This window comes from Spea bombifrons, chromosome 9 (assembly GCF_027358695.1).
Source record: "Spea bombifrons isolate aSpeBom1 chromosome 9, aSpeBom1.2.pri, whole genome shotgun sequence".
Lineage (NCBI taxonomy): Eukaryota > Metazoa > Chordata > Amphibia > Anura > Pelobatidae > Spea > Spea bombifrons.
Genome location: NC_071095.1, coordinates 28,067,250 through 28,093,413, shown reverse-complemented (window position 1 = coordinate 28,093,413; position 26,164 = coordinate 28,067,250). Strand labels below are relative to the sequence as shown.

General features: G+C 45.1%; 1 protein-coding gene and 1 pseudogene across 1 annotated transcript; one reads left to right on the top strand and one right to left on the bottom strand.

The window, feature by feature from the left end:
• The first annotated feature begins 549 nt into the window (after window positions 1–549).
• Window positions 550–9,389, top strand: LOC128504409 (NACHT, LRR and PYD domains-containing protein 3-like; annotated as a pseudogene).
• Window positions 9,390–9,832: 443 nt separating this feature from the next.
• Window positions 9,833–16,468, bottom strand: VSIG8 (V-set and immunoglobulin domain containing 8). Its single transcript, XM_053474757.1, has 7 exons — window positions 16,331–16,468; window positions 13,262–13,431; window positions 12,596–12,800; window positions 12,347–12,505; window positions 12,001–12,123; window positions 11,316–11,451; window positions 9,833–10,823 (listed from the first exon to the last, which is right to left on the bottom strand). The coding sequence occupies exons 1-7, from the start codon at window positions 16,380–16,382 to the stop codon at window positions 10,499–10,501; spliced, it is 1,170 nt and encodes a 389-aa protein (XP_053330732.1). The 5' UTR covers window positions 16,383–16,468; the 3' UTR covers window positions 9,833–10,498.
• Window positions 16,469–26,164: the final 9,696 nt, after the last annotated feature.

Genomic DNA, 26,164 nt, shown 5'->3' with positions numbered 1-26,164 from the left:
TATTTATCATATCTGTTGGTCTTCACAGACAAGAGCATCAGTGGAAACAACCAGCCTGTGACCTCTGTGGTCACGCAGAACCGGCTTACAGTCACACAATGAGAGGCTTCTGTTTCCCTGCGCGATGTGCTGCTGCTTTCCGTTGCGCGATGTGCTGCTGTTTTCCGTTGCGCGATGTGCTGCTGTTTTCCGTTGCGCGGTGTGCGGCTGTTTTCCGCTGCGCAATGTGCTGCTGTTTTCCGTTGCGCGATGTGCTGCTGTTTTCCGTTGCGCGATGTGCTGCTGTTTTCCGTTGCGCGATGTGCTGCTGTTTTCCGTTGCGCGGTGTGCTGCTGTTTTCCATTGCGCGATGTGCTGGTGTTTTCCGTTGCGCGGTGTGCTGCTGTTTTCCATTGCGCGATGTGCTGCTGTTTTCCATTGCGCGATGTGCTGCTGTTTTCCGTTGCGCGATGTGCTGCTGTTTTCCGTTGCGTGATGTGCTGCTGTTTTCCGTTGCGCGACGTGCTGCTGTTTTCTGTTGCACGGTGTGCTGCTGTTTTCCATTGCGCGATGTGCTGCTGTTTTCCGTTGCGCGGTGTGCTGCTGTTTGATGGACTTCATGTTGTTTGTTATCAGAGGACCTCCAGAGGTTTTCTAACCAGCTGCACGAGTATGAAATGTGCAAACTCCGCAGTTTATACAACTACTTCCAGAAAGATCTCCTCTACATCATTGAGTTGTTGGACGCTAGAAGAATCCTCACAGAGCTGAGCCGTCACTGGCAGCCGATGGACATAGAGGTTAGTAAATGCTGGTTCCGGTGAGTCCAAATAGTCGGCGACTAGAAACCTTCATCGGGCTGAGCCTTTTCGAGATGGGTCACCAGAGGTCTTCTGTAAAAACTTACACCTTCATAAAGCTACTCGCTTACCGTGGACCTTCTCCCCAATCGACTAACGTGACTTTACACGCCAATTCCTGTTTTTCAGCGCTACCTGTCCCACAAAGCGCAGCTGGGGGAATCATTCTTTGCCGCACAGTTGGTTGATGATATTCATCATGCGGGAAAACACGCGCTCATAGGGCTTTTTGTAAGCCTCTACGCCATTCAGAAAGATTACCCGTATCCCAACGTGCTCGGGGTCCTGGATGAGATCCGACATGCAGGAAATGCAGAGACGCCGGAATCTGGTCCGTCGGGGATGTCGTCCAAATTTGTTCTTACGTTAATTTTTTTTTTTTTTTAATTGATTTAATAAACTAAATTAAAAACAATGTTTTAGACTCTCTTCTGCAGATGATTAATTTGGACGAACATGGACCTGAACTCCCCGATGACCTAAAAGGTACATTTTCCAAAATATAAGTTTTCCCTTTAACAAGATTGGGATTCAAGAAGGGGAGGGGCTTGATACTAGCTCTGTCCCCTCCTACCACACCTTTAAACCTATGCCCCGCCCACAACAATCAATGTCTTGTTCCCCCTACTGTGTAACAAATAGAAAGTAGAATATCTGACGTTAAATTAGAGTTTGAAGCTCGCGTTCCAAGTTCTCTTTCCATGTACGTTGCCCAGCTGTCCAAGCGATGCACAAGCAAAAACTTCTGGAGGACACTCAGAACCTGGAGGAGCATCGAGCTCCGGGATCTACTCGCGGCAGGAGAAGCCTCGTCATTTCGAAGTGGTATTTGGACTTAATAGTCGTCTCCGGTCACCGCTTCAGGAACCGGACTCAACACGAAGTCATCGAAACAGGAGTGATACACGAGCATTACTTGCAGGAAGTCCGGACGACGTTGGAACGCATTTCCCTAGACACAGGGCCGGCCCTATAATGGGGCAGACTGGGGCAATTGCCCCAGGCGGCACTTTTCAAGGGGCGGCACTTTGCCGTCCCAAGTGCCGCTGTTTAGTCAGCTGATGCGGCTACCGGCGCCGGTTTTAACATAAATGTAAAACCGCCGCCGTTTAATTACTTGCCTGCGTGCAGCGTGCCGATCGGTTCGGCTCTTCGTTCCACCCCCTTGATGCGCCGTGACGCTCAAAGGGGCGGGCTCACGCAGAGCAGGTTCCCGTCACCGCGTGACAAGGAGAAGATCTCGAGCGAGAAGAGGCTGAAGAGCACGTCGGTGGAAGAAGAAAAAGTAAGTATTTAAAATAAATAAAAAATTTAGGTGATAAGCGGACCGATGGAGTCACGGACAGACATTCGTGCCCCTAGAGCAGTGATGGCGAACCTATGACACGCGTGTCAGTGGTGACACGCGTAGCCATTTGGGGTGACACGCGCAGGATTTCCTGCGATTCATCCTCGGCTCCTGCACGGCCGCCGAGGATGAAAGAATCTGTGCTGGAGGAGCCGTTCCTCCAGCACAAATTCTTTCATCCTCGGCGGCCGTGCAGGAGCCGAGGATGAATCGCAGGAAATCCTGTGCGTGTCACCCCCCCCAAAAAAAGGGGGGGCGGGACGTGCAGTAGCGTACCTAGCGGGGGGCGGGGCGGTGGAGGAGCAGGCCCGCAAGGGAGCGGTATCGGAGGTCTTTAACAGACCACCGGCTCCCTTGAGTGATTTTAAGCCGGTTCAAGGATCTCCCTTGAACCCGGCTTAAAATCACTCAAGGGAGCCGGAGGTCTGTTAAAGACCTCCGATACCGCTCCCTTGCGATCCGCGCGGCAACAGCTGTTGTGCGCCGGGGTTTGTTGTCAGATCCCGGCACACAACACTGAAGCCGCGCCCACCGCTGTCCGTGCACTCTGAACCCCGTGCCCTCGGAAGAAGAACTGAAGAAGAAGAGGAGCGAAGAGCAGGAAAAGGAGCTGTAAGGAGAAAAGAGGAAAGGTAGGAAAGCATACAGTGAGAGTGGATTGGTATGTGTGTGTGGATTGGTATGTGTGTGTGGATTGGTATGTGTGTGTGGATTGGTATGTGTGTGGATTGGTGTATGTGTGGATTGGTGTATGTGTGTGGATTGGTATGTGTGTGTGGATTGGTATGTGTGTGGATTGGTATGTGTGTGGATTGGTGTATGTGTGTGGATTGGTGTATGTGTGTGGATTGGTATGTGTGTGGATTGGTGTATGTGTGTGGATTGGTATGTGTGTGGCTTGGTGTATGTGTGTGGATTGGTATGTGTGTGTGGATTGGTGTATGTGTGTGGATTGGTGTATGTGTGTGGATTGGTGTATGTGTGTGGATTGGTATGTGTGTGGATTGGTGTATGTGTGTGGATTGGTGTATGTGTGTGGATTGGTGTATGTGTGTGGATTGGTGTATGTGTGTGGCTTGGTGTATGTGTGTGGATTGGTATGTGTGTGTGGATTGGTATGTGTGTGGATTGGTGTATGTGTGTGGCTTGGTGTATGTGTGTGGATTGGTATGTGTGTGTGGATTGGTATGTGTGTGGCTTGGTGTATGTGTGTGGATTGGTATGTGTGTGTGGATTGGTGTATGTGTGTGGATTGGTATGTGTGTGGATTGGTATGTGTGTGGATTGGTATGTGTGTGGATTGGTATGTGTGTGGATTGGTATGTGTGTGGCTTGGTATGTGTGTGGATTGGTGTATGTGTGTGGATTGGTATGTGTGTGTGGATTGGTATGTGTGTGTGGATTGGTGTGTGTGTGTGGATTGGTGTATGTGTGTGGATTGGTGTGTGTGTGGATTGGTGTGTGTGTGGGTATGTGTGTGGATTGGTATGTGTGTGTGGATTGGTATGTGTGTGGATTGGTGTATGTGTGTGGATTGGTGTATGTGTGTGGATTGGTATGTGTGTGGATTAGTGTATGTGTGTGGATTGGTATATATGTGTGGATTGGTATGCGTGTGGATTGGTGTATGTGTGGATTGGTATACGTGTGGATTGGTAAGTGTGTGAGAGTGATGGGTGTTATGCTGTACCATTTCCAATGTATTTTTCATTATATAATTATGCTCTAAAGTACATCATAACTCCCATCACTCTATACTGTTCCATACAGTGGCAGAGCTGGGAGACAGAGGCCTTGCACCCCCACCGCAGGACTCCTGAAAGGTAAGTAGTTACTAAGCAGGTATGTTAAATAATTTGTTTTTGGTTTATTAAATACAATTATATATTGCAATTATACATTTTTGTAGTTTAAACTATAAATTGCGCAAAATTATGTTTTTTTGTCGAAGTGACACACCACGCGAGTTATGCTCGATTTTTTGCCGATTTTTGACACACCACGCCAAAAAGGTTGCCCATCACTGCCCTAGAGGGTTGCTGTGGAGAGAGGAGTCAGGGGACATTAACAATTGAATATCATTGAAACGTATTTGCGGGCCTACTCTATTTCAATCTGAATATTTTATGAAAAAGGAAACTGAAATTGGTTCTTTGGAGCAGTTGCTGTTTGCTTTGTACCACCAATTTTGGTTCCCATTTCATATTAAATAGAATATCGCCAATATGGAAGAAGGGGAGTGAACACCACCTGCACACATTTCAGACATGGTGCCACCATGTCTGAAATGTGTGCAGGTGGTGTTCACTCCCCTTCTTCCATATTGGCGATATTCTATTTAATATGAAATGGGAACCAAAATTGGTTGTACAAAGCAAACAGCAACTGCTCAAAACAGCACAAATGTATGACCTCAATACCTCAGCACATGAGAGGTGAGCTGTCAGCTCAAGTGTTAAGCCTGTTAAAATGGCTGTTTATGGAGGTTATCATGAACCTCTGAAATCATTGTTTTTTACTCCAAATATGTATAGGATTTTTTGTAATATATCTTCTTGGCCTTGGAGCAGGTTTAATGTTAACATACACTGGCTGTGCCTTCTGTTTTTGAGGTAACTACAGCTAATAGGGCTTGTGGTTATCTGTCTTATCTGGTTATCTAAAGAAAGGCCTAATTTTTTATTGGGTGGGAAGGACATAATTTTAAAGGACAAATTCATGCCCCTAGAGGGTGGCTGGGGAGTGAGGACACAACAGGGTGCTTAGGACGATCTATACACAAAGGAGGGGGTGATACACATGGGTATAGGGGGCATTATAATTAACCAGTACAAAAGGGGGGCATCAAATAAATCAATGCACAAAGGGGCCTGGCAGGGGGCACAGTCAGATACACACAATAAGCAGCAATGTGGAAAGCATTTTTTATGCTCTTGACAGGTGTCAGAGCCTGTCGTGGTGTGTATTTGGTTATCTGTTTCCTGGCACTTTACTTACTGTAGGGATAAATAGAACTTTGTAATTTTTATTTATCCAGAGAAAAAAACGCCTTCCTGAATTTCTAGTCACGTCAAAGGACAAAACTCCAGACATCAGTGTGAGGAAAAGTGAAGGTATTGTGTTATTTACTCTATTTCAATCTGAATATTTTATGAAAAAGGAAACTTAAATTGGTTCTTTGGAGTTTGTGAAACACAATTGCTGATTTCTTTATAGTGGGGACTATGTGTGTGTGTTTGGGCCTCGGTGTGGCAGAGCCTGTCCTGGTGTGTATTTGGTTATCTGTTTCCTGGCACTTTACTTACTGTAGGGATAAATAGAACTTTGTAATTTTTATTTATCCAGAGAAAAAAACGCCTTCCTGAATTTCTAGTCACGTCAAAGGACAAAACTCCAGACATCAGCGTGAGGAAAAGTGAAGGTATTGTGTTATTTACTCTATTTCAATCTGAATATTTTATGAAAAAGGAAACTTAAATTGGTTCTTTGGAGTTTGTGAAACACAATTGCTGATTTCTTTATAGTGGGGACTATGTGTGTGTGTTTGGGCCTCGGTGTGGCAGAGCCTGTCCTGGTGTGTATTTGGTTATCTGTTTCCTGGCACTTTACTTACTGTAGGGATACATAGAACTTTGTAATAATGGATGTAGGACAGTTTTTGCAGAATTTTTTTCCCCGAAGCGGGGGGGGGGCGGCATTTCACACTTCGCCCCAGGCAGCACAATGTCTTGGGCCGGCCCTGCCTAGACAAGCTCTTCTGTTGGTGCCACCGGTCCGCCCGTATACCGCATGCAGTCTTGGTCAGTGGTGTCCCTGGTGTGGGGAAGACAACCATGACGCAAAAGTTTGTCTACGATTGGGCAGACGGGAAGCTTTATCAGAGATTTTCGTTTGTCTTCTTGTTCAAGTTCCGGAATCTTAACACTCTTCCAGATCTCAGCTTGGAGGCCCTAATCCTTCATGATTATCCTCACTTAACGGACAAACTCAGCAAAATCCTAAGGTATCCCAAGAATCTTCTCTTCGTCTTTGATGGTCTTGATGAAAGTGTACACACAGTGAATTTTCAAATCCAGCCATCTGTTGGGGAGCCCTCGTAGTCCTGGAGATGTTCCGGTGCTGGTGGTCAGTCTGGTGAGGCAGTCTCTTCTCAAGGGTTGCTCTGTCCTAATCACCAGTCGACCAACAAACCTGGTGATGATTGAGACAGACGCCTTTCCACGAGTGTCCGAGATCATGGGATTCTTCCCAAAAGAAAGACAAGACTATTTCGATAACTTTTTCCGAGATAAAGCGTTGTCTGCGAAGGCTTTTAACTACGTGAGGCAGAACGACCTCCTCTACACGTTCTGCTACATCCCGTCTTACTGCTGGATCATTTGCACGGTATTATCCACGTATGTCCGTGAAAACCGGGAGTTCGCGCTCAAGACTGTGACCCAGCTCTTTGTGACCTTCGTGGCCAACATTTTGTCTAATCACAGCATACGCGACTACAGCCTGCAAGAAGTGTTGACTCTGGGCTGGATGGCAGAACACGGAGTTATGGAACACAAGCTAACGTTCGATAAGCGGGATTTAGACACGTTTTGCATAGACCTTTCCAAGCATCTCTCATCTGCCTTTCTGGTGGAGTCTCTTCAAACGTCCGACCAGACCGTGTCCTTCTCCCACCTGACCATTCAGGAGTTTCTGTCCGCCTTGGTTAACTACCTTGACTATTCTCGGGAGAAGTTTCAGGAGTCTCTCGAGAGAGCCAAAGGTTTTGAGGACGGCCGCGGTGAAATATTTCTCCGCTTCCTGTGCGGTCTGTCCGATAGCAGCACCCGCTTTCCATTTGAAAGGCTGAGGAAAGAGTTCTCCAACGAAACCGCCAGGCACGCCATCACTTGGCTGAGAGACTCCGTTCTCCAAGACCTGCAGTCCTGCGGAGAAACTGAAGACAAGAGGAAAATTCTGAACACTTTTGCTTGCCTTTTCGAGACCCGTAACAAGGCCCTGGTGGCCCAGTGTCTCGGATCCAACAGGAGACTCGAGTTGTCCGAGTTCTATCTGTCTCCGCTCGACTGCGCCGTCCTGGCCTTCATCCTAGAGTCCTGCCAGAATTTTGAGCTCCTTGACCTGGACAGATGTTTTATTCAGCGGGAAGGCTTGGAGAGGATCTGTCCAACTCTACATAAAATCACAGATCTCAAGTAAGTGAAAACACTCAAACATAGAATAGAAGGCAGATCGGCCCTATTCGGCCCATCTAGTCTACCGGTGTTTTCTGCTGTAAAGACTCAAACCTTAATCAGTTGTTGGTCTCGTCTTAGATTCAGGAGCCATATGTCTATCCCATGCATGTTTAATCCCTTCGCTGTATTACCCGCTACCGCTTCTGCTGGGAGGCAGTTCTACTTATCTACCACCATCTCAGTAGATTTTGTTATTGTTCCCAATGAGTATCAGAATTTATTCCTGGTTGAAACAGTTTTTTTTTTAAATTAATACTATGCTAAATTTTATTTTCCATTTTTATTTATATTTTGATAAAATGAACCAACGCTCAGATGTCCCTTTTTTCCCCCTCATCAGGCTCTCTAACAACAATTTAACAGACAGTGATGTGGAGTTAATATACCAGATACTAACGAATCCTAAGTGTAAGATCCAGTCACTGAGGTAAGAACCCAGAAACCGAAACATAAATCTGTCTCATTCACATGCAAATACGTTAAAAATTAAATTTAAAATTAAACTTTATTTACGCCTTTCATGTCGCCTTGCAAAACATCTCCACCATCTTCAAGTATGAACAAGCAAATTACTTCTAAACTAAAAGATTTTTTATTTGTTGGGACAAAGTGAAAGATTTATTATTTAAATTAAGTAGAAATCATTTTTTTGTCAAATAATTTTTTATGGTTTCTTGTGACTTTGGAGGTGTATATTTTTTTTTTATTAGCGTTAAGATCTCGTTAGTGTATGTGTGATGCCCGGTGTGATCCTTCATGTCATCCCCTTCCAATTATTTTCTAGTTTGAAAAGCAATGGCCTCACCATCAAATGTTTGTCCGTCCTGGCATCGGCCCTCTGCGCTAACCAGTCACTCCAAAAATTGGATTTGGGTAACAATAGACTTGGGGGTGAAGACTTAGAACACCTGATGACCGTCCTGTCCAGTCCCACGTGCCGCATACAGCATTTGTCGTAAGTATGAAGCTTAAGATTGACCCATTTTTTAATATTATGTTTGAGGGGTAAGAGCCGTTATTACGGTGGAGCGCCTGCAGGGGTCGCTGCGAGACTGAGGGGTAGTGGCTGTTCAGAACCTAGCGGAGGGGGGAATATTCCGGAACGAGTTTGGTATGAGTAGAGAGGATTTGGTGTTTTGGGTCCAACCGTAAGATAACGGGAGAGCTGAAAGAGGTGGTCCAAGTGGAGTCTACCTGACCCTGCCATTTGGGTGCCATTGTGTGAATGAAGGATGATCCAACTGGACGGTTTGTTTTTTTTCTTACTCAGATGGTTAGTTGAGAACTTTCTAGAATGCTTAACCTCAAAGCTATGTGTGTTTTCTCCTCCAGGCTGCAGGCCACCAAGCTGACCCATGAACATGCGCCTTTGCTGGTCTCTCTGGCTAATAATAGTAACCTCACGCATCTGAATCTTATCGGCAATTACTTTGCAGACCCTGGTGCCTTGGATATCCGGGATCTAATTCGCAAATCAACAAGTTTACTGGAGGTCAGGTAGGTCCAACGACATCGCGCTGCATCACCCAAGGGCCTGGATGGCTGTGAGTTTTGGTGGCTGGAGGTCTAACCCCACTGGAAATCCAAAAACATTTATCGGTTAATTGAGCATTTACCGTGAACACAACTGGGCTACCTGGACCAACTCCTAGGAGCCTTTCTTTGTGCAACGAGGTCCATTGTCCCGTAGACCCCCCTGAAAACGGTCACTAACAGACCCGTTCCGAATGCACACTCCATCTTGAATTGATCTCAAGAACCGGTCTCCGTCCGGGACTGAAAATTATCCTGTGAAACTCACGCGGACGAAGGTTTGGCCTCGATTAACCCTCTGACTGCCTTGGCGTCCATTAGGGGGGATTTCCTGACACAACATCTCTACACAAAATAGTTTCACAAACTTAAGACTATATCGGCTATGCTTAGTATTAATCTTTTCTGTTTATCAACGTGTTTTTTAGATGAAAATTAGGCCTAATTGTTAATCATCATGGTGGTGGAATTCATTCTTCAAAGAGTTATGGTGACCCCAAGAATAATATCCTGTTTGAGACCCTATCTCCATATACCGGGGATGAAAAACAGTTTTTTATTTATAAGAATTTATCGTATAGGATTATATTTTAAAGTAGCTAAGGTTCTGAAGTTAAAGGGGTCTTCGAGTCGCCTTCACCTAATCCCATATATTTACATTTTTTTACTATTTCTGGATTTGTGAAACTAATAAAAATACTACGTTACTGAACTCTCTGCCCGAGTCTTACGAGTTATCTGCGGGGGTTTATATTTCAAGGTATGGTGAGCCCAGAATGTTGATCAATAATAGGCTATTAATCAATGATTTCTGGCTAATAACTATTTAACTGCAATCATGTGAGAACAACTTATAAGAGACTAACCAAACACTATTTCCTGTGGAAAAGTTTATTGCAAAACGAGCATTTCTGCCCAAAACATGAAATACTTCTATTGAAAAGTACAAAATGATTTTTTTTGCGTAGCGGAAATAACACCCCCCCCCCCAGTACCAGTACCAGTACCACTGAATTTTAAATCAGTAAGTTGTTTTAGGGTTAAATCTTAAAATAAATGACTGCATTCAATCAGCCTATTAACAAGCAGCTGCCCATAATGCCCACAGCTGCAGCCCAAACCTCCATAATGTCCTCTAACATTCAGAATGGACCTTCAGAGCTCAGAAGGATCTCCTGCAGTAAGTGTGAGTTACTTTGGAGGTTCTTCTTCTCCTCTTCTTTTTTGTAAACGGACAGTAAAAGAGTTTAATAACTAAATATATAAAATTGTAGATGTTTTCTGCCTTGGCGTAGTGTTTCCTTCAAACGTTCTGGAGGTCAGTTAGATGTTTCAGCTGAGGCTTGGAGGTGGTTTGGTGGTGGCTGACCACCTTCTGACCGTTCACATATTCTCACGCGCCTCTAATATTTATAACATTCCTGTAAATGTTCTTAAGAAATGAAAAATGGATGTACAAGTTTGGCCTTTAGCATTTTAAAGACCAGCGTCCATTGAAAGGTTCATAGAGAGATCAAAAAAGTCTGGCAGCTCCTGCTTTGTTAAACAATGAATCCCTCTCGGCTCTGTGCCGGTACCATGACTGGGACCCCTCCGACCCTTTGGATGTTGTATGGCGTGTGGCGCGTGGTTTCTGGCATTATAAGAAGTGGTTCTGGAGATGGTTCTGGTGATGGTGGAGGACTCTCCACTTTGGGTTTGACTGGCTCACTGCTGGATTGGGATGGAGTTATGGGGTCCTCTCTGGGTGCTGAACTATATGCCCGTCGCAGGGAGTAACTGATGTGATGGGGTCTGTACCCGGCGGCCGTGCGGACGCTGCTGGCGCGGCTGTTGGTGTTGCTGGGAGGTGCACGGACGTCCTCTCTGTGGGCACGAAGATACAAAAAATTATTACACAAGCCCATGTCTACAGCCTGGTCTTAATAGTGGCTGACAATGGCTCTTTCAGATAGGAAATTACACCTGTGCATTCTGCTAGCCATTTAACCCATACAACGTGCCACCTTGCATTCCCTAATAGGATCATACACAGTGTCATATGCGTGCCTGCTCTTTGCGGCCCTTTTATATTTTTCCGCAGAAATAAAATGGTATTTGAATTAAAAAGATGTTAAAAAACTGAATGAAGCTTCTTTGTGTTTCTATAACATCTTATCAGCGCCTGCTCTTGTGTTATGTGACAAGCGCTCTCTGCAATATAAATATATACACCGGTGTATATATATTACATTTTACATGACTGAATTATTTCTGTATAATGTCTTTAATGCCGTGTTGGGTTAGATTGGTTAGAAGGTCTCCTTTAAATGTGATGGTTCTCAGGAAAGGTGTGCTTTATATACAGCGTGCTATTACCTGATGTCGTTGGCCAGCTCCTTTTCGTAGCGCCTCTTGTTACAGCAGCAGATAATGCACCAGATAAGCAGTAAGAGGAGCAGGAGAAGCAGAAGAGCCCCTATAACTGCCCCAGCGATGATCCCGGCTCTGTTACCTAATCCGGAAAAGAAGAGGAAACGTTCAGGAAGCCTGTGAGGCACAAACATGTTCAAGCTGCTTTTCGTATATATTGCACTAGGAAGGGTCACGTTTAAGACGGTTGCAACCTTTTAACTTTTCTTTTCATGAAGCCTTCCAACCCCGTTTAAAACAAACATTGCTTGGTCCACCCATGATAATTTAAAAAAGGCAAAGTGGCTAACTTTAAGGATCCGCAATTCCTCCTTAACCCCTTAATGACAAAGCCCGTACATGTACGGGCTCAAAATGCATTGTTTTCAATGGGTTTAGGGATGGCCCATTGTCCCTAAGGGGTTAAGATGCTTTATTTCGTTAGACAGCAGGGGGCGCTCCTAGTTTGCACTAAATGTCTGTATAAATATTACAAAGCTTCACCGGTAACAATTTAAAGTTGCTTTTCAACCTTTTTTTGTCGTTTGCTACGCCAACGTTCAGTTTATACAATCGGTAATTTGGTCAGAATCTAAGATTGGAACTTTGCACGTCATAGAATATCCTAAAATAGGTGTAATGGGAGACTCACTGGATGATGCCGAGAGGTCCACCTTGCACTGACCGACCCCCACGGTATTCCCCACCGTGCACTGGTAGGTTCCAGCGTACGCCTGGGAGATGTTTTTGATTAAAAGGTCACCGTTCATGGGAGCTGCAAGTCAACAAAAGATGAGATTGGTTAAGAAAAGACATTCTGTATGTATGTACCGCGGTGTTAAACGGAATTCTAACTCCCCGCCGGCTGCTAGAGTACTAGAGTAGACAATGGTTAGGGTGTCCTGAGCAATCCATGAACGTGAAATTATTTTCGGGAACCGCATTTACAGACTCGCTCCTAGGATAGGAGAACAGGGCAATAATACCATGTCACTTACCCATGTTGAGGACCGGGGTGGTGGGGTTGGTAGGTCCAGATATCTTCTCCCACTTGTAGGTGAGAGGAGAAGATCCCTCATCTGATCTGCATTTCAGAGTCACATCTTTGCCTTGGGTTTGTTCCCCCTCTATCCAGCACCGAGGATTCGATGGGGAAACTGCCGGGGGGGGGGTGTTAAGAATGTGTTAAAGTGGGAACAAACTGCATTCTAAGTAGTTCCATAAAAGTGACATATTTCGAAGTCTACCTTGAACGACCATGGTGATCTTTATTGATGCCAGCCCAGGGTTCTTCTTCACTTTACACCCATAGATCCCAGAGTCCGAGACATCGAGGTAAGAGATGGTTATGGAGGCATCTCCGATGCTGGGGTCACCCGCCTTGAAAGCCAGTCGACTCATCAGCTCAGGGGGGCCTTTGGGGATAACGGATTTGTCCATGTACGTGAGAATCTAGGCAGGAACAAGAAGAAATACGTTCTTACTCCGCAGCCAAGAAATCTGTAGGAATGAAAGTTGTGCAGTAAATTGAAGCGAATAGAAAATATTTCACCAATATTTCAAAATAAGTGAACATGGACAGACACAACACCTCCAAATTATCAGCTGTCTCCGTATTGTCTCGTTGATGCAGGGAAGAAATGTTTTGAATCAACCTGTTTATCTAGTAGGGTCAAAGCATTGGCCTTCCTGTCCTATGGAATCACAATAAATACTCATTGATTTTTATGACGGAGGCGGTGGAACCTGGGGGAGATACCTACACCCTCAACGTGGAGTGAATGACAGTGTGTGTTCTCTACTCCTCTGTGTGGTTGTAGGACCTGCGTAATGCCCCGGACTGTTCTGGGATCCCCACTGGAATGGTCTATTTGGTTTATAGTTCAGGTTTAGCCTCCCCCCCCGGTACCCACCACTTTGTCCGGAGCTGTGCTGTCCGGGTTCATGAGCGCCCACTCAATGTCCAGGTTTCCAGTTTCAGAAGGGTCCAGGGTGTAAGTGCAGGACAGTGTGACCGAGTCGCCCTTCGCCTTGTAGATCATCTGTGTGCTGGTCTCTGAGATGATCACCGACCTCAGACAAGCTGGGAAGGTAGAAAACAGAGCTTTGCTTTCAGATCGACGATCCTATTTATCATAAACGTTCTCATCGTGCTAAAGACATAAGGCTCTATACACTGCGGCTGTAGTTTATCATCGAATAAATGCCTATCCACAGACTTTAATTGTTCATTTTTGGACAGAAAGTTCTATTTAAAATAAAAATAAAAAATAACTTTTCTCAACAGATACAAAGTAACCAACAAAAGTTGGTTTTAACTGTAAACGGCTACCAGTTTATAGTATTAACCGGAAGATCAATAACTTGAATAACGTTGTTGGTCTCTTTGAGGACCCTCGATCAGCTTTCTGACTGGTTTGTTAACGTCGTGGTTAGACGCGAGTTTTGTGTAGAACGGCCTCTGTTGAAATTTTTTTTTGTGAGAAATATCTTGAAACCTCTGAATCGCTTGAAATAATAGCACGGACTCGGCGACATTTTCTGTGGTTTAATGATTAACGCCAATGTTCTCGCTGAAGACAATGATGATTTATCCTTCAAGCAGGGCTCTTGGGTTCTAAGCGGAATTGGCGAGAGTTGTAGAAAGCGTCAGAGGTTCTCTTTGGTCTGTTGGTTGATTGTGATGACGGGAACGTGACTCCCGTGGACAAACCACTCACGTTTCTGCACAAGTGTGTCCGGCTCTGACCTTGCGCGCACACCCGCCGCTCCCCAGCGAAACTCGCTTCGTTACGACGGAGTTTCAGTCAGACGTAGAGCTTGGGAGGAGACGTTCTTTCTTGTACCGTGACCAACACCTAGCTCGGCATTCCAATTTCTAGAAGGCGTAGCTGAGAATTATTATTAAAAACATTGTCCTTCCTGTCACGCGACACGCAGGAAGACGACTGGATTCCAATTCCATAATCCCTTCCTGTCTGTGGGATATTGTAGGGAAATATATCCACTCAAAGCTAGTAGTCGTATGGAATGGCATCCCAGCAGGAATGGTAGAGACTGTTAGGATAACTGATGTGCAGTAGAGTACTTCTGCCATGGAAGTAGACCACTTTTACTGGGGTGGTTTTGGGGCTGGGGTAAGCTTGATTTTAGTAAATAGGGCAGTTGAACTGATTATGACCAGTATCGGTGGCCAGAGCTTCTTCCCAACAGCAGGTGTTGGTCGGGACAATTAAATTTTGGGCAGAACCCTGAAATAGCATAATCTAAATATTGTGTGAACTGGTTTGGGGTTAAACTGTGAGAGAGGCCTCTAAATGCATCGCTTCCTCTGTCCTTACGCCACACATACTCGCAGGAACTTTCCCCCGTGTGTCAGGGAGGGAGACAGAAACTGCAAACTGGTTTGGCAGCCCAGAAGAATTTCAAAAATCTCATGTTTCTATTTTTTTGGAATTGCAAATTTAGAAAGCTTACCACATATCGCAGGGCTTTGTATAATCTGACACATTTTTATATAAAAATACTTTTAAATACACATCTCCATAGAAACCACTCAGTCTTGGTGTCCTGTATCATGTAGCTCATAATTTTTTTGGAGAAGATTAAAGCGCACCTAGACCTACACCATCTCCAATGTGGTCGTTGCCATACCACAATCTCCGGCACAGCAGCTCTACAGCTGGACCGTACCACACCGCCAACAGTACAGATCTACAGCTGGACCGTACCACACTGCTAACAGTGCAGCTCTACAGCTGGACCGTACCACACCGCTAACAGTGCAGCTCTGCAGCTAGACTGTACCACATTGCCAACAGTGCAGCTCTGCAGCTGGACCGTACCACACCGCCAACAGTGCAGCTCTACAGCTGGACCGTACCACACCCCCAACAGTGCAGCTCTACAGCTGGACCGTACCACACCGCCATCAGTGCAGCTCTGCAGCTGGACCATACCACATCTACATCAAAATGACAGAACACTTTTAACTGGACAGCCGAACAATCCCGCTGTTTTTAAGCCAGTTTTTTTTCTATTATGGAACTCATGGTTAAGCAGATGTTCTGGCAGGACCGAACAAGCCCTTTCATTTGTAGATATATATTTATAAGAATTATTGAAGACTAATGTCTCGTCATGAACGGAGCATTTTTTCCATCGGCTTTTGTGCCCAGAGCCTTCTGCAGGGCTCTGATTGGTTGTCTGACTATTTTTAACTTTATTGCCTTACGTGTCCCCACAAAACAAGTTACCTGCTTGAAAATAGTTTCAGCCGTCTGAATTATGAATAAATGAGATTCATATAGATGATTGAACATCTTTTCTATTTTTTTTTCATTCGTTCGGGGAAGGGTAACGACGTTACCGCCTGGATTCTACGCAAATCTACTTTGTCTACTGGTTCTTTTTAACTTGAATGTTCTGACGTTGAAGCTTTTATTGCTGTACAGAGTCTCCATTCTCTTAAATAAAAGTCAGTCTGCTTTGATTACAACCCTTCCTTTATACATCTGCTCTTAATTTTTTTTCTTTTTTTTTATTTAACTAGAAGATTTCTGTTCTACCCATTTTAATTTGTAAATTAGCACAATCACGCAAGATCGCAGTAATGTGATTAAAAAGGCAGTGAGGCAGTAAACATATACACATGTGGTAGATACATGGATCAGCCACCCAGTAGAAGTGGTAGATGTAAACATACATGCGACAGACATCTAAAATGAGACCACCGACTGATTTAGTCATTACAGCAGGAGAAACGGGCAGACTAGATGGGGGCAGTTTCTGGGTTCCTATAAGAGGGCTGTTAGACAGAGCTCGGTAACGGCCCCATCCTTCCCAGGGTAGGTGATTGGAGTCCCCTATACTTGCACCTTTGGGTATATGCCCATCCCTTAATCTCAGGGCCACAAACCTTGTAAAGGGCCATTGGTCGAAGCCTAAGTGGTCCTCTGGCTGCCCCCCCTCCTCACCCTTACCTGGCATTAAGCACAGCATGATCAGCGAGGCTGTCCACAGGTGGCCCTTCATGGCTTCCCTCCTAGCCGTGTCACACCGCAGCACCTAATGTCTCAGAGAAGCTTTTTGCCCGAACACCCGGTTGGGAAGGTAGAGGAACCCGTATGGCCAGTTCTGTATGTTTATGACAGATGAGGACACGCCTGCATGCTAAGGAGTGGATGCACGGAGACCAATGTCAGGCATGTGCTGAATAACAGGTGTATCCATACACAAAGCAGCTTCCGGATTCTGCCTTTCCCTTTATATTGATTGTCAAAGTTCCCGTATATTTCTGACTCTTGTTTTTTTTTTGTTTTTGTTTTTTTCTTGTTTTAAAAGACAATCTATTACTTCGCAAAAACATCTATTTTCATCGAGGCGATGAATTGAATCTTTTTTCCCACCTGATTGTAATTCGATGTTACAACTGGGAAGAGATTTGAAGCAGAGAGAAGGTCAGGAGATCATAACCTAAAACTAGAGGTTTGGGGGTTTTGTTGGAATGTAAGGAAGTTTTATCTGAGTGGGTGGTAGATAAGTGGAACAGCCTTTCAGCAGAAGTGGTAGCGGTTAATACAGTGAGGGGATTTAAACGTGCATGGGATAGACATACGGCTCCTGAATCTAAGACGAGACCAGCGACTGATTTGATTTTTTGATACTTTAGGGATATATATCTGTACATATACCTTTCTTGTGTTTGACCTCCTCTCCTTGGTCTCATACACGACTAGGTTTTAGAAAGGTTCCAGGTGGGATGTCACTCAGTGTTGCGCATGCGCAGGTCCACAACATCCCATAAGGTCTGGGGTTCACTCTTGAGTCTATAGTGGGTTACAAGGTGAGACACCGATGTTCTTCACCTGCAATCCTTGCCAGGTTCTCCCTTCAAAGAACCAGGTCGTAAACCTAGCGTGACCCAGCTGAAAACCACCCCTGCTGTTCGCCGGATGGCTTGTCTCATTGTCTTTCCGTTTTGTCTCTACGACACTAGCAAGCTTTTTCCCACCAATATAAAGACGTGTCCTTGGTTTGGATTGGATTGGGACCCTGAGACTTACCATTATTTTGTCAGATTCCAGAGTATATAACATTGTATTTTGGTGCCCAAGGTACCTATGGGACAGACATCAATCTGAAGACCTCTGGGCTTCTATTCGCTAGATTATGGGCTTCTAAGCGGTGGGCCACAGTGATTTTTATTACTTCCTCCTGAATGACTAACCCCTATGTTAGCTCAGGTTAACTCCTCAACGGTATGTGGCCCCTGAACGGTATAACGATGGACAAGGCTGAGTTAGGCCACCAGGAAACACCGAGAACCTACCCACAAAGACTGGAAACGGAAGGATGGAGGAAAAAACACAGGTTCCTCCCGCAGTTGTGGTTGTGATGGTTTGGGAATGAGGGGTAGATTTGTGTTGACTCCGAGGTAGTTTCGTGATCTTGCGACGATATCCTAAGAACCCGGGAGTTTGAAAAGGTTCTGCAGGAACATGAGTAGCGATGGCTTCTCCTTCTTACCTGGAAACTCAACCCTGGAAATCCGCGATGTATGAGATAATCTAACAACCTCAAATAGAGGTTCAGCCGGTGACTGTGATTGAAGGGTTAATTATTTAGGGATATCTGGTCCACCCCGTTTCTTCATTTAGTTCGAGGTGAACACCCTTTATTTGGAGACGTGTTCGACGCACCTTGTTTCACACCCCAAAACAAGACACCCTGCTCACTCGGATATTGGGACAGAGCTGTGCATCCTGGGAGCTCCCGTCTCCATTGAAGGGAGGATAGGATCTTTATTTTGTATCTCTTACATTTAATTAAATATGTATCTAATCTAACGGTTTCTTAACTGGATCTTTAATTTTTACAATTAAAAGGATTCCATCTACTCAGTTTAGAGCTGGAGAGTCCCTTTAAAGTACGTGAGACACCAAGGAATGTCTGATTTCTATTCTGAGACAAAAGACCGGCCACAGCCGGGTTCTAGCTGGTAGGGTTCTAGCTTCGGGGTTTTTTTAAGCATTTATAGCAAAAAATGTTATAGAAAAAATGTTTGAAAATTAGCTTTTAAGGTTTGACAATAAACCATCTTTGTGCTCTCCTCCCCGATACATCACGATAGAGCTATGTGTCACTTTGAAAGCGTGTTGATTGATGACTAGTGTCTTCTCGGAGGCGGTAAATGTCTCTCTGCACCTTCTGGGGTAACCTAAAAATGCATCACCTCTGGAGAGCTTCTTAGGGGGTTTACCTCATTTAGCCGAGTGATTATTATTCAACCCATTACTGGCCTGAGTGGGAACCAGGGCAGGACAGCTGAGCAGACCCAAGAATCACCCACTCGCTCTATCTGTTACTAAACATGACCTTGGTGTTCCCCATCTCTGCCTCCTCCTCACTCGGTGAGCGTGGATGTTCCTGTGGACTTCACGTTCTTTAATAACCCCAAGGAAGCCGTGGAGAGGGCAGTATTGTTTTAAGGAGTAGGAACCCTGCATGGGTTTGGAGTCTGAGCCTCAAGAGGTTGAGTTGACCTCTTCCTCCTCTGAGTCCGTATCCAGCTGGTCTCAGGACGAGGAGCAGGAGACCAAACTCCACCGCCTGTGGCTGATCCCAGACGCGTTTCTCTTCCTTGGTAGTTGGCGACCCTCGCTGCCAACCAGGGCAGACCTTTGAAAACCAGCCCTTTGGCCCTTTACACCAGTAGTTTCCATCCCTCCTGGAGCAATCCTTTTCCACCATTACTCCAGCATAATCCCTACACGTTAGAACATATCTGCCAAGTGGCATGGACTTTAAGGTAGAAGTCCCAAGTTTAAGCGTTCTATTCCCATAGTTACTATCCTCAATTTCCTGGTGCATTAGTACAAAAGAAATTTACAATCTCATGCCTGATAACCGTTTTTAATGCAATACAAAAATATCAACAATTAAAGTTAAATTGAGTCAGTCTTTAAAGGCTGGACAGTCGTGATCATGGGGTTAATAGGCTGTCCAAGACTTGTTTTATGGGTTAAAGCATGGATCTGTAATCATGAAGATAAACCAGCGCTGCAGGGCAAAGTGCAACGTTTGCTTTGTGTGCGTTTTTATTTGGTTAGCGGCTCTTCTGAACATTCGTGCGCAGCGGCAGAGGTTATCCTGCGTGATGATGTCATCATTCTTACTCTAAATGCTATGTAACAAGATCTCCTGGCTTAACCCTTATTGATTCTGATCTATTTTATTGCTCTGAGTAAAAGGTTTAATCGATAAAACTACCTAGACTTTATCTTGTTGACAAAAGCACTAGTAATACCTTTCGTGTTCTGTCCATTGATATAAATGTTTTTTTTGGGAAAAATTTCCACTTTTAATATAAACTTTTGTGGGAAACGCAGAAGTGCAAATGTGTAGATGTGGATAAAACATGGTGACATGTTACTGCAGCCTTGTACATACTACAGTACATGTGAGGTTCGATAAACTGGGACTACAGCAGGGTACCTCACAGCCTGTACGGCTTTTTATCTGTGAGGGAGCCTCTGATTGGCTGAGATTGGTTCACCTGATCGCTCCAGAAAACATTCCTCGCTCACGGTTCAAATACACGACGATAAGAGTTAAATCTTATTCTATTAACAAAGTAATTAATCTACCTGATTAACCAAACCTAGCATAAGAATAATACTGTGTGGGTGGCTGAGGATCACCCTGCTCGGTGTACGGGTGTTAACGTCTGGCCCCATTTATCACATCACCATGCGGGCCATAACCCTGCAATGGAACAGAAGAGAGTATTAGAAGGCGATTATTGATGCGTTATGCCCCTGATCATCCTTTCCTCTGTCTCACCTTTTTATGCAGCCTTATCTGCTTCCATTCCTTAGTACTTTGGGAAGACGAACCTCGTGGTCTGCCTGTTCCTCCTCCTCAAGGCAGCGTCTCGCACGAGCGCCTTCTTCATCTCGTTCTTACACACAAGGCGCCTCAGGTCTACCCCGTACTCCATCCGCTCCGTGTAATCCTTCTCCAAAAGCTTCTTCTTTAACCTGACGTGGATAAGGGCGATGAAACGGCTGAGATGGTGGCTGTCTATACCCTGAACCTGGACTAGAGCGGTCTAGAACCCAACTTGACCGATCTCGTATATTACACAACTATGCGTTGAAATGGTCAGAGTCATTCGTACCTGCGCCACTTCCTGGCCTCCACCCTGTCCATGTGCCCTCTGGATTCAGAAGAATATTGTCTCGTGGGCAGTGGAGTCCAGTGTTTTTTTCCGGGTATGGCCTTGGGGTCCTTCCGTGGCTGGTGCAGAGCTCCGCAAAAAGGCGGCTGAACATACAGAATAACGGTGTAAATGCTACAGATTGTTTTGTCTTCTGCATAAATCAATTAATAATAATGATTAATTTTCTGTTGCCACTAGAGGTCCCCGTAAAGCTATTATAAAGGCCATCGGAAACGCCAACCTTGTAGAATCCTTTTACCTGTGGTTCCAGGCTTCTCTTGGTGACATTTTGACGGAGGCTGAGAACCTTGAGCTTGGTGTCCACCTCTCTCCACTTCATTTTCTCTCTTCTCTTGTGCAGAGTCTCCTTTTCTTTTAAGACATCATTCGTCTCGTTTGAGGGAGGCTGAGAAACAGTAACATGAGAAATGGGAGCTGGCCAAGTCTCTTATTTTTTTTTGCCGCCCCGTCTCATCATCATTTTAACCAAATTCTCATTTTGGGATAGTTAAACAGATTTTCATTTGTTCAGGTGGCCCTTTAGCTCATATTCTGGGCAGACCTGTGTCTATCCCATGGTGGCTGGTATTTATTGTATGAGCCTCACCTGCACCTCCAGGCGTTTCACAAATCCGACACTTTTTTTCCTTGGGTTTGATCAGTTTCTTTTTAGGCGTCTTGTAGCCTCTCCCCATCATAAACATTTAAACATAAGATAATTAAAAAAACAAAAACGTATTTACGATATCAGGTGTTCTGTCCTCTGCCGCAGTGCCCTCGGTTTCCTCCGTGGTGATCGTTACGAACGATGCTGTTGGATTTTCTAAGGGAGCCCTGCAAACGCAGCGCGAAAAAAGAAACCGTTAGGAACACATTTAATACACCGTTCTAGAACTCCATAGAACCTGGAACTTACAGAGGATCTTGATTCGGCTTCTGGCTGACAATAAGTCTGGTCCCTGCGTTGTTGGCAGCTGCTGGCTCCACTTTTTGTCCATGGTCTCCGTTCCACTTCAGGTGGAGCCTTTCATGTTTGGGAGGCTGCTTATAGGAAAAAACAGAAGAGGCATTCTAAAACCTACATGTATCAAGGTAATTGACTTCTACAGCTTCTACATGTGCTATGATGTCATCACTGAAACGGACCCCCTCTGTTTGAATAATTTTAATAGCCTCCCCTACCATGGATTATAATTTACGAGTATTCACCTTTAAGGTTGCCCGGCTTGATCTCTTGGTCTCCTTAATATGGACCCAAAAGTCTGACTTTATGCAATGGAAGTCCTTGGCTGTAACTTTTATGGACAAGCCCGTTGGATGTTTAGAGGGAGCCCTGCAATACAGGAATTAACAAAGAACCCCAGTTCTGTTAGACCGCACGGCAGGAAAAGACAGACTCCCAACAAAGCAAATCTAATGACTCGAGGGGTGGTCATCGGGCCATCCTTACGTCACCGAAGACCTCCCCTGAGCCCGGAACCTACAATGGATCTTGAACCATCCTCTTTTTGTAAATCCGATCGGTTCTTGCCATATGGGGCCAAGAGGCTGATGAACCCATGTCTCCTTCAGAGTGCCTGTCCATCTCCACTTGGATGCCGACATCTCTGCGAGACGGCTGTATATAAAGCAAAAATAAAAAATCTGCATTTAATTGGTGCTCATGGACCTTGGTGGTGGATTTCTGCAGCAGCTAAAGAAGCACTCGTCGCGTATGGTGAAGCCGCTGAAACTGGTGGACGCTTTCTTTAGGATTATGGGCTCAGATAAAGGGTGATGGCACTAGCATCTCCTCTATTCCTGATTTGCCTTCTCTCACCTCCTTAGGCTGGAGCCAAGCGACTGATCTGTTGGGATCCAGTTCCTTGGTGGTGATTTTCATAGACCATTTCTTTGGAGCCTCCAATGGAGTCCTGCGAAAGGGCGCATGAAAGAAGAAGAGTTAGACTGTATGCCAAAGGAACATTATAGTGATACATTTAATATACAGTTTCAGTAAGCAAGAGATATTTGATGGTAGAGGCCGGATTTAATCCTTGAATTCTTATTAGACCTCCTTAAGGCATAATATAATATGGTGGCCATTGGCCCTTCGGACGCCCCCTTGTGTTCCGAGAACCTAGAACTTACAAGAGATCTTGAACCCAGTCGGTCGTTGCCTTGTGCACAATGGAGGCTTGTGGCTTGGAGTTTTTGTCTGTCGCCTCCATTCCTTGGGGGGGAGGGGAGGGGGGTGCTTCGTCTTTGGGATGCTGCTTATAAGAAACCAGAAATGTTGTGTAATCCTGATCAGAGTGTAACATGTAGCATGTAACACGCAACATACAACCTGCACTTTTTGGTATTAAGCAAGTCCCGATAATGTGTATAGAAACAGCATGAAATGGCTTTATAAATGAAACTGGGCAAATAAAATCCATTATTATTCTTCTAAATGCCCAAATTACACAAATACAACGCAACAGGGCGCCAAGTCACATAAAAAGTCTGGGGAAAGCCCCATTTTTTTATTTATTTTTTTTGTAGGGCAGTCACAATTTTGGGACACTGTCCCATGTAGTTCTTGTGGCCAATGGGGACCATCGGGCTTCTGGGGTTGCCATGACATCATTGTTATCCATATAATTACATCTGCCCAGCAAATCCTTGATATATTTAACATTAACGTTAAGTAACGCCAGGCCAAGTTCTACTGGACATACTGAACATAATCATTTTATATATGTCTGATATGTAAATGAGGGCTGCCCATAATAAAGCTATGGATCTTCTCATTGGCCAGTAATGTACACATCCATATTACTATAATATATATTATATATTAGATTAATATACAGATTTTAGGAACGTACCAACAGCTCCCTGAGATCCCCCCTCTTTGTTATGGGAGCCAGAAAGTGGTGGGGACCGCTGGGTGTGGCTAGTGAGTAGGGGAAGTGGGTGGGGATAAGTAAATCTCCACCCACCTGAAGTTTAAAATAACTTTCTCACAGGGCTGTTGAGCAGTTGCCATGGCAGGGGTGCAGAAGTGTGAGGAAAGTGCAGGGGGGGGGGCTGTTCTGCCTCTGGGGTATTTCTAATATCATTCATTACACTCTTCTTCTGAGGGGTCTCTTGGGCTGCTGGGAAGCCATTTTCTGGGGTAAATCTACATTTGTTGGTAATTATTCCCTGAAAGGCCCTTACCACGTCTGGGCCATACAGCAGGCTTTTTTGTATATAATCATTGTACAGCTCTGCTGAATATGACGGCACTATATAAAACATTTAAATATTTTATATGTGAATTATTAAATTCTAAGCAATCATTTCTACCTCATAAAAAAAAGCAGTGACCCCCCCAGCAACCCCATGCGCCTTAGGGCTCGTATGATTAGCTCCCTGAGCCCTGTTCATTATATAGTATAATGTGACCTACATGACACATTAACCGCTCCGTTACTTAACGCTTTCCTGACAGGCTGTACATGGCAAGGAAAGTGTTAACCCGGGATCATCTGCTGTACTATGCAGCTGGCTTGTGTTTGTCCCCGGCCAACATCTGTCCAGAGCCCCTCCGGCTTCACAACCTGTTCCTAATTGTTTTATTATGGGAGGAGGTTTTGGCATTGCAATTAAATGGCTACAGAGCCCAACAGTGATAATACCTGCCAAGTGTCCCTGTTTGGCCAATACTTCTGTGGGCCCCAAACCCCTGATGCCCCTCTTTCCTCTGCTGATGCCCCTCTTTCCCAAGCAGGAAATGGCTTCATAAATTAAACAATGTAAATAAAACCATTTTTTTCTTTTAACTGAAAATGTATTATTGCAAGTATGTTTGTGCTGCTACCCATAGCTACCAAGAGGTCTGTGTTTTTAGGACAGTCCTGACCTTCAGGCCTTTCTACTAGCTGTGAACTGGTTACTGTGGAAGCAAAAAGAGGATGACATGAGTTCACATCACATGCAACCTATGTTTTATTGTTACACGTGTGCTTCAGTCTCTAACAAAAAGTACCGCGTCCCCCTGCAAGACATATAATTGTGGCCCCCCAAGATCATTGTACAGATACGCGGTATAGCCTCGCATAGTAACATACTTACACTCACGTTCACACGCATGCTAGCGTACCTACACGCAGTAACATACTTACACTCGCATTCACGCGCATGCTAGCGTACCTACACGCAGTAACACCCATTCACACACACACATGCTTGTTTACACACACACATGCTTGTTTACACACGTTTATTTACACACACATGTTTGTTTACACACACACACACGCTTGTTTACACACACACACACACACACACACGCTTGTTTACGCACACAGAGACACCTTTGTTGTCTCACGAGGCGGCAGATCGGCTCTTACGCTCCCTCGCGGTCCTCACGCGCCGCCTGTGTCCCAGCGCCGATAAATGACGTCACACTACGGCGCTCAGACTCGGGCTGCTGGGCTTGGGACCGCGGCGCCGTCCTAACCGTATGCCCTAGCCGGGGGGGGGGGGCAGACTAGAGCACCGGCACTCGGGGGGCCCCCATTTTTACAGAGCCCCCGCCCCCGGCATAACGTTACGTCCGTTCCTGACTGACCTGAGGCCTACACTTTCTCTGTATATTGAGTGTGATTAATGGGCCGGCTCAGCCTTCTCACTGTACGCAATTGCATTCTGTGCTTCTTTGGGGAGGTAGGGGACACTTGGCAGCCAATGGGGGTGAGCAGGTTAATGGTCCCATCACCCATTGGCTGCAGACAACTGGGTTATTGGATTTAGGGACTGATCTGTATCAAATCAATGCAAAAGGAGACCACCAAGACACCTTCCCCTTATCATCCCTAATGCTCATGTCTTTTTTCCACACACCACCTACACAATGTTTTACTTTCCCAACAAAACAAACTGAAATTTATATATATATTTTTTATTATTATTTTAAGACAAAACAGTTCCCTCTTGACTGTTTTTTTATCATCTTATGACCTTGCAGGACGAAGGAGAACATTTTCTAAGAATTTCTCATTCGCTGTAAAAGCCGGGATAAAGGAAACATCAATCTTCATTCAGTTATAAAAGAAAACACAACCCTTAGGGGTAAATATTTATTCTGGAGCGCTGCTGCTGCTGCGTGTTAGGAGTCGGCCAAAGACACCGTGCTAGAGCGCAAGTACAGATAATGGAGCCAGATCTGGATTACGTTTAACTCCTTCCCGGCTGAGCCAACAAAGGATGTAGAAGCCAAAGCCAGTTTGTCTTATCTTGTGCCCCTTAAAAAAGGTAAACATTTCAACATCATAACTGGTTTTAATGTGTTTTTAAATGTCTACAAGCAGGACTGGACATGATTAAGTGGTCCTGCAGCCCCAAATGATGTAGGTGAGGGCCGCCGGCGGACTCACACTGCAGGACCTGATCTGCTGCTGCTGTCGTGGCAGTGTTAAATATATGTCACCGGCCATTTGCCTGCCGTGCCAGATGGACAGTCCAGGCCTGGTTTAAAATTGATCTGCCATGATCCTAGATTTTATAGAATAGTATATTAAATACAAGCATTTTTTTACTGCAAGATGGCAGCGTGAACATAAAGAACGAGCCCACTCAGAAG

What these genes read in the sequence shown, in the direction of transcription:
- VSIG8 (XM_053474757.1), bottom strand. Translation starts at nt 16,382, where the DNA reads ATGAAGGGCCACCTGTGGACAGCCTCGCTGATCATGCTGTGCTTAATG. An exon ending in GATCACCATGGTCGTTCAAG is followed by an intron (nt 12,506 to 12,595) that starts GTAGACTTCGAA and finishes CCCCCCCGGCAG; the next exon opens with TTTCCCCATCGAATCCTCGG. An exon ending in GGACCTCTCGGCATCATCCA is followed by an intron (nt 11,452 to 12,000) that starts GTGAGTCTCCCA and finishes TTTCCGGATTAG; the next exon opens with GTAACAGAGCCGGGATCATC.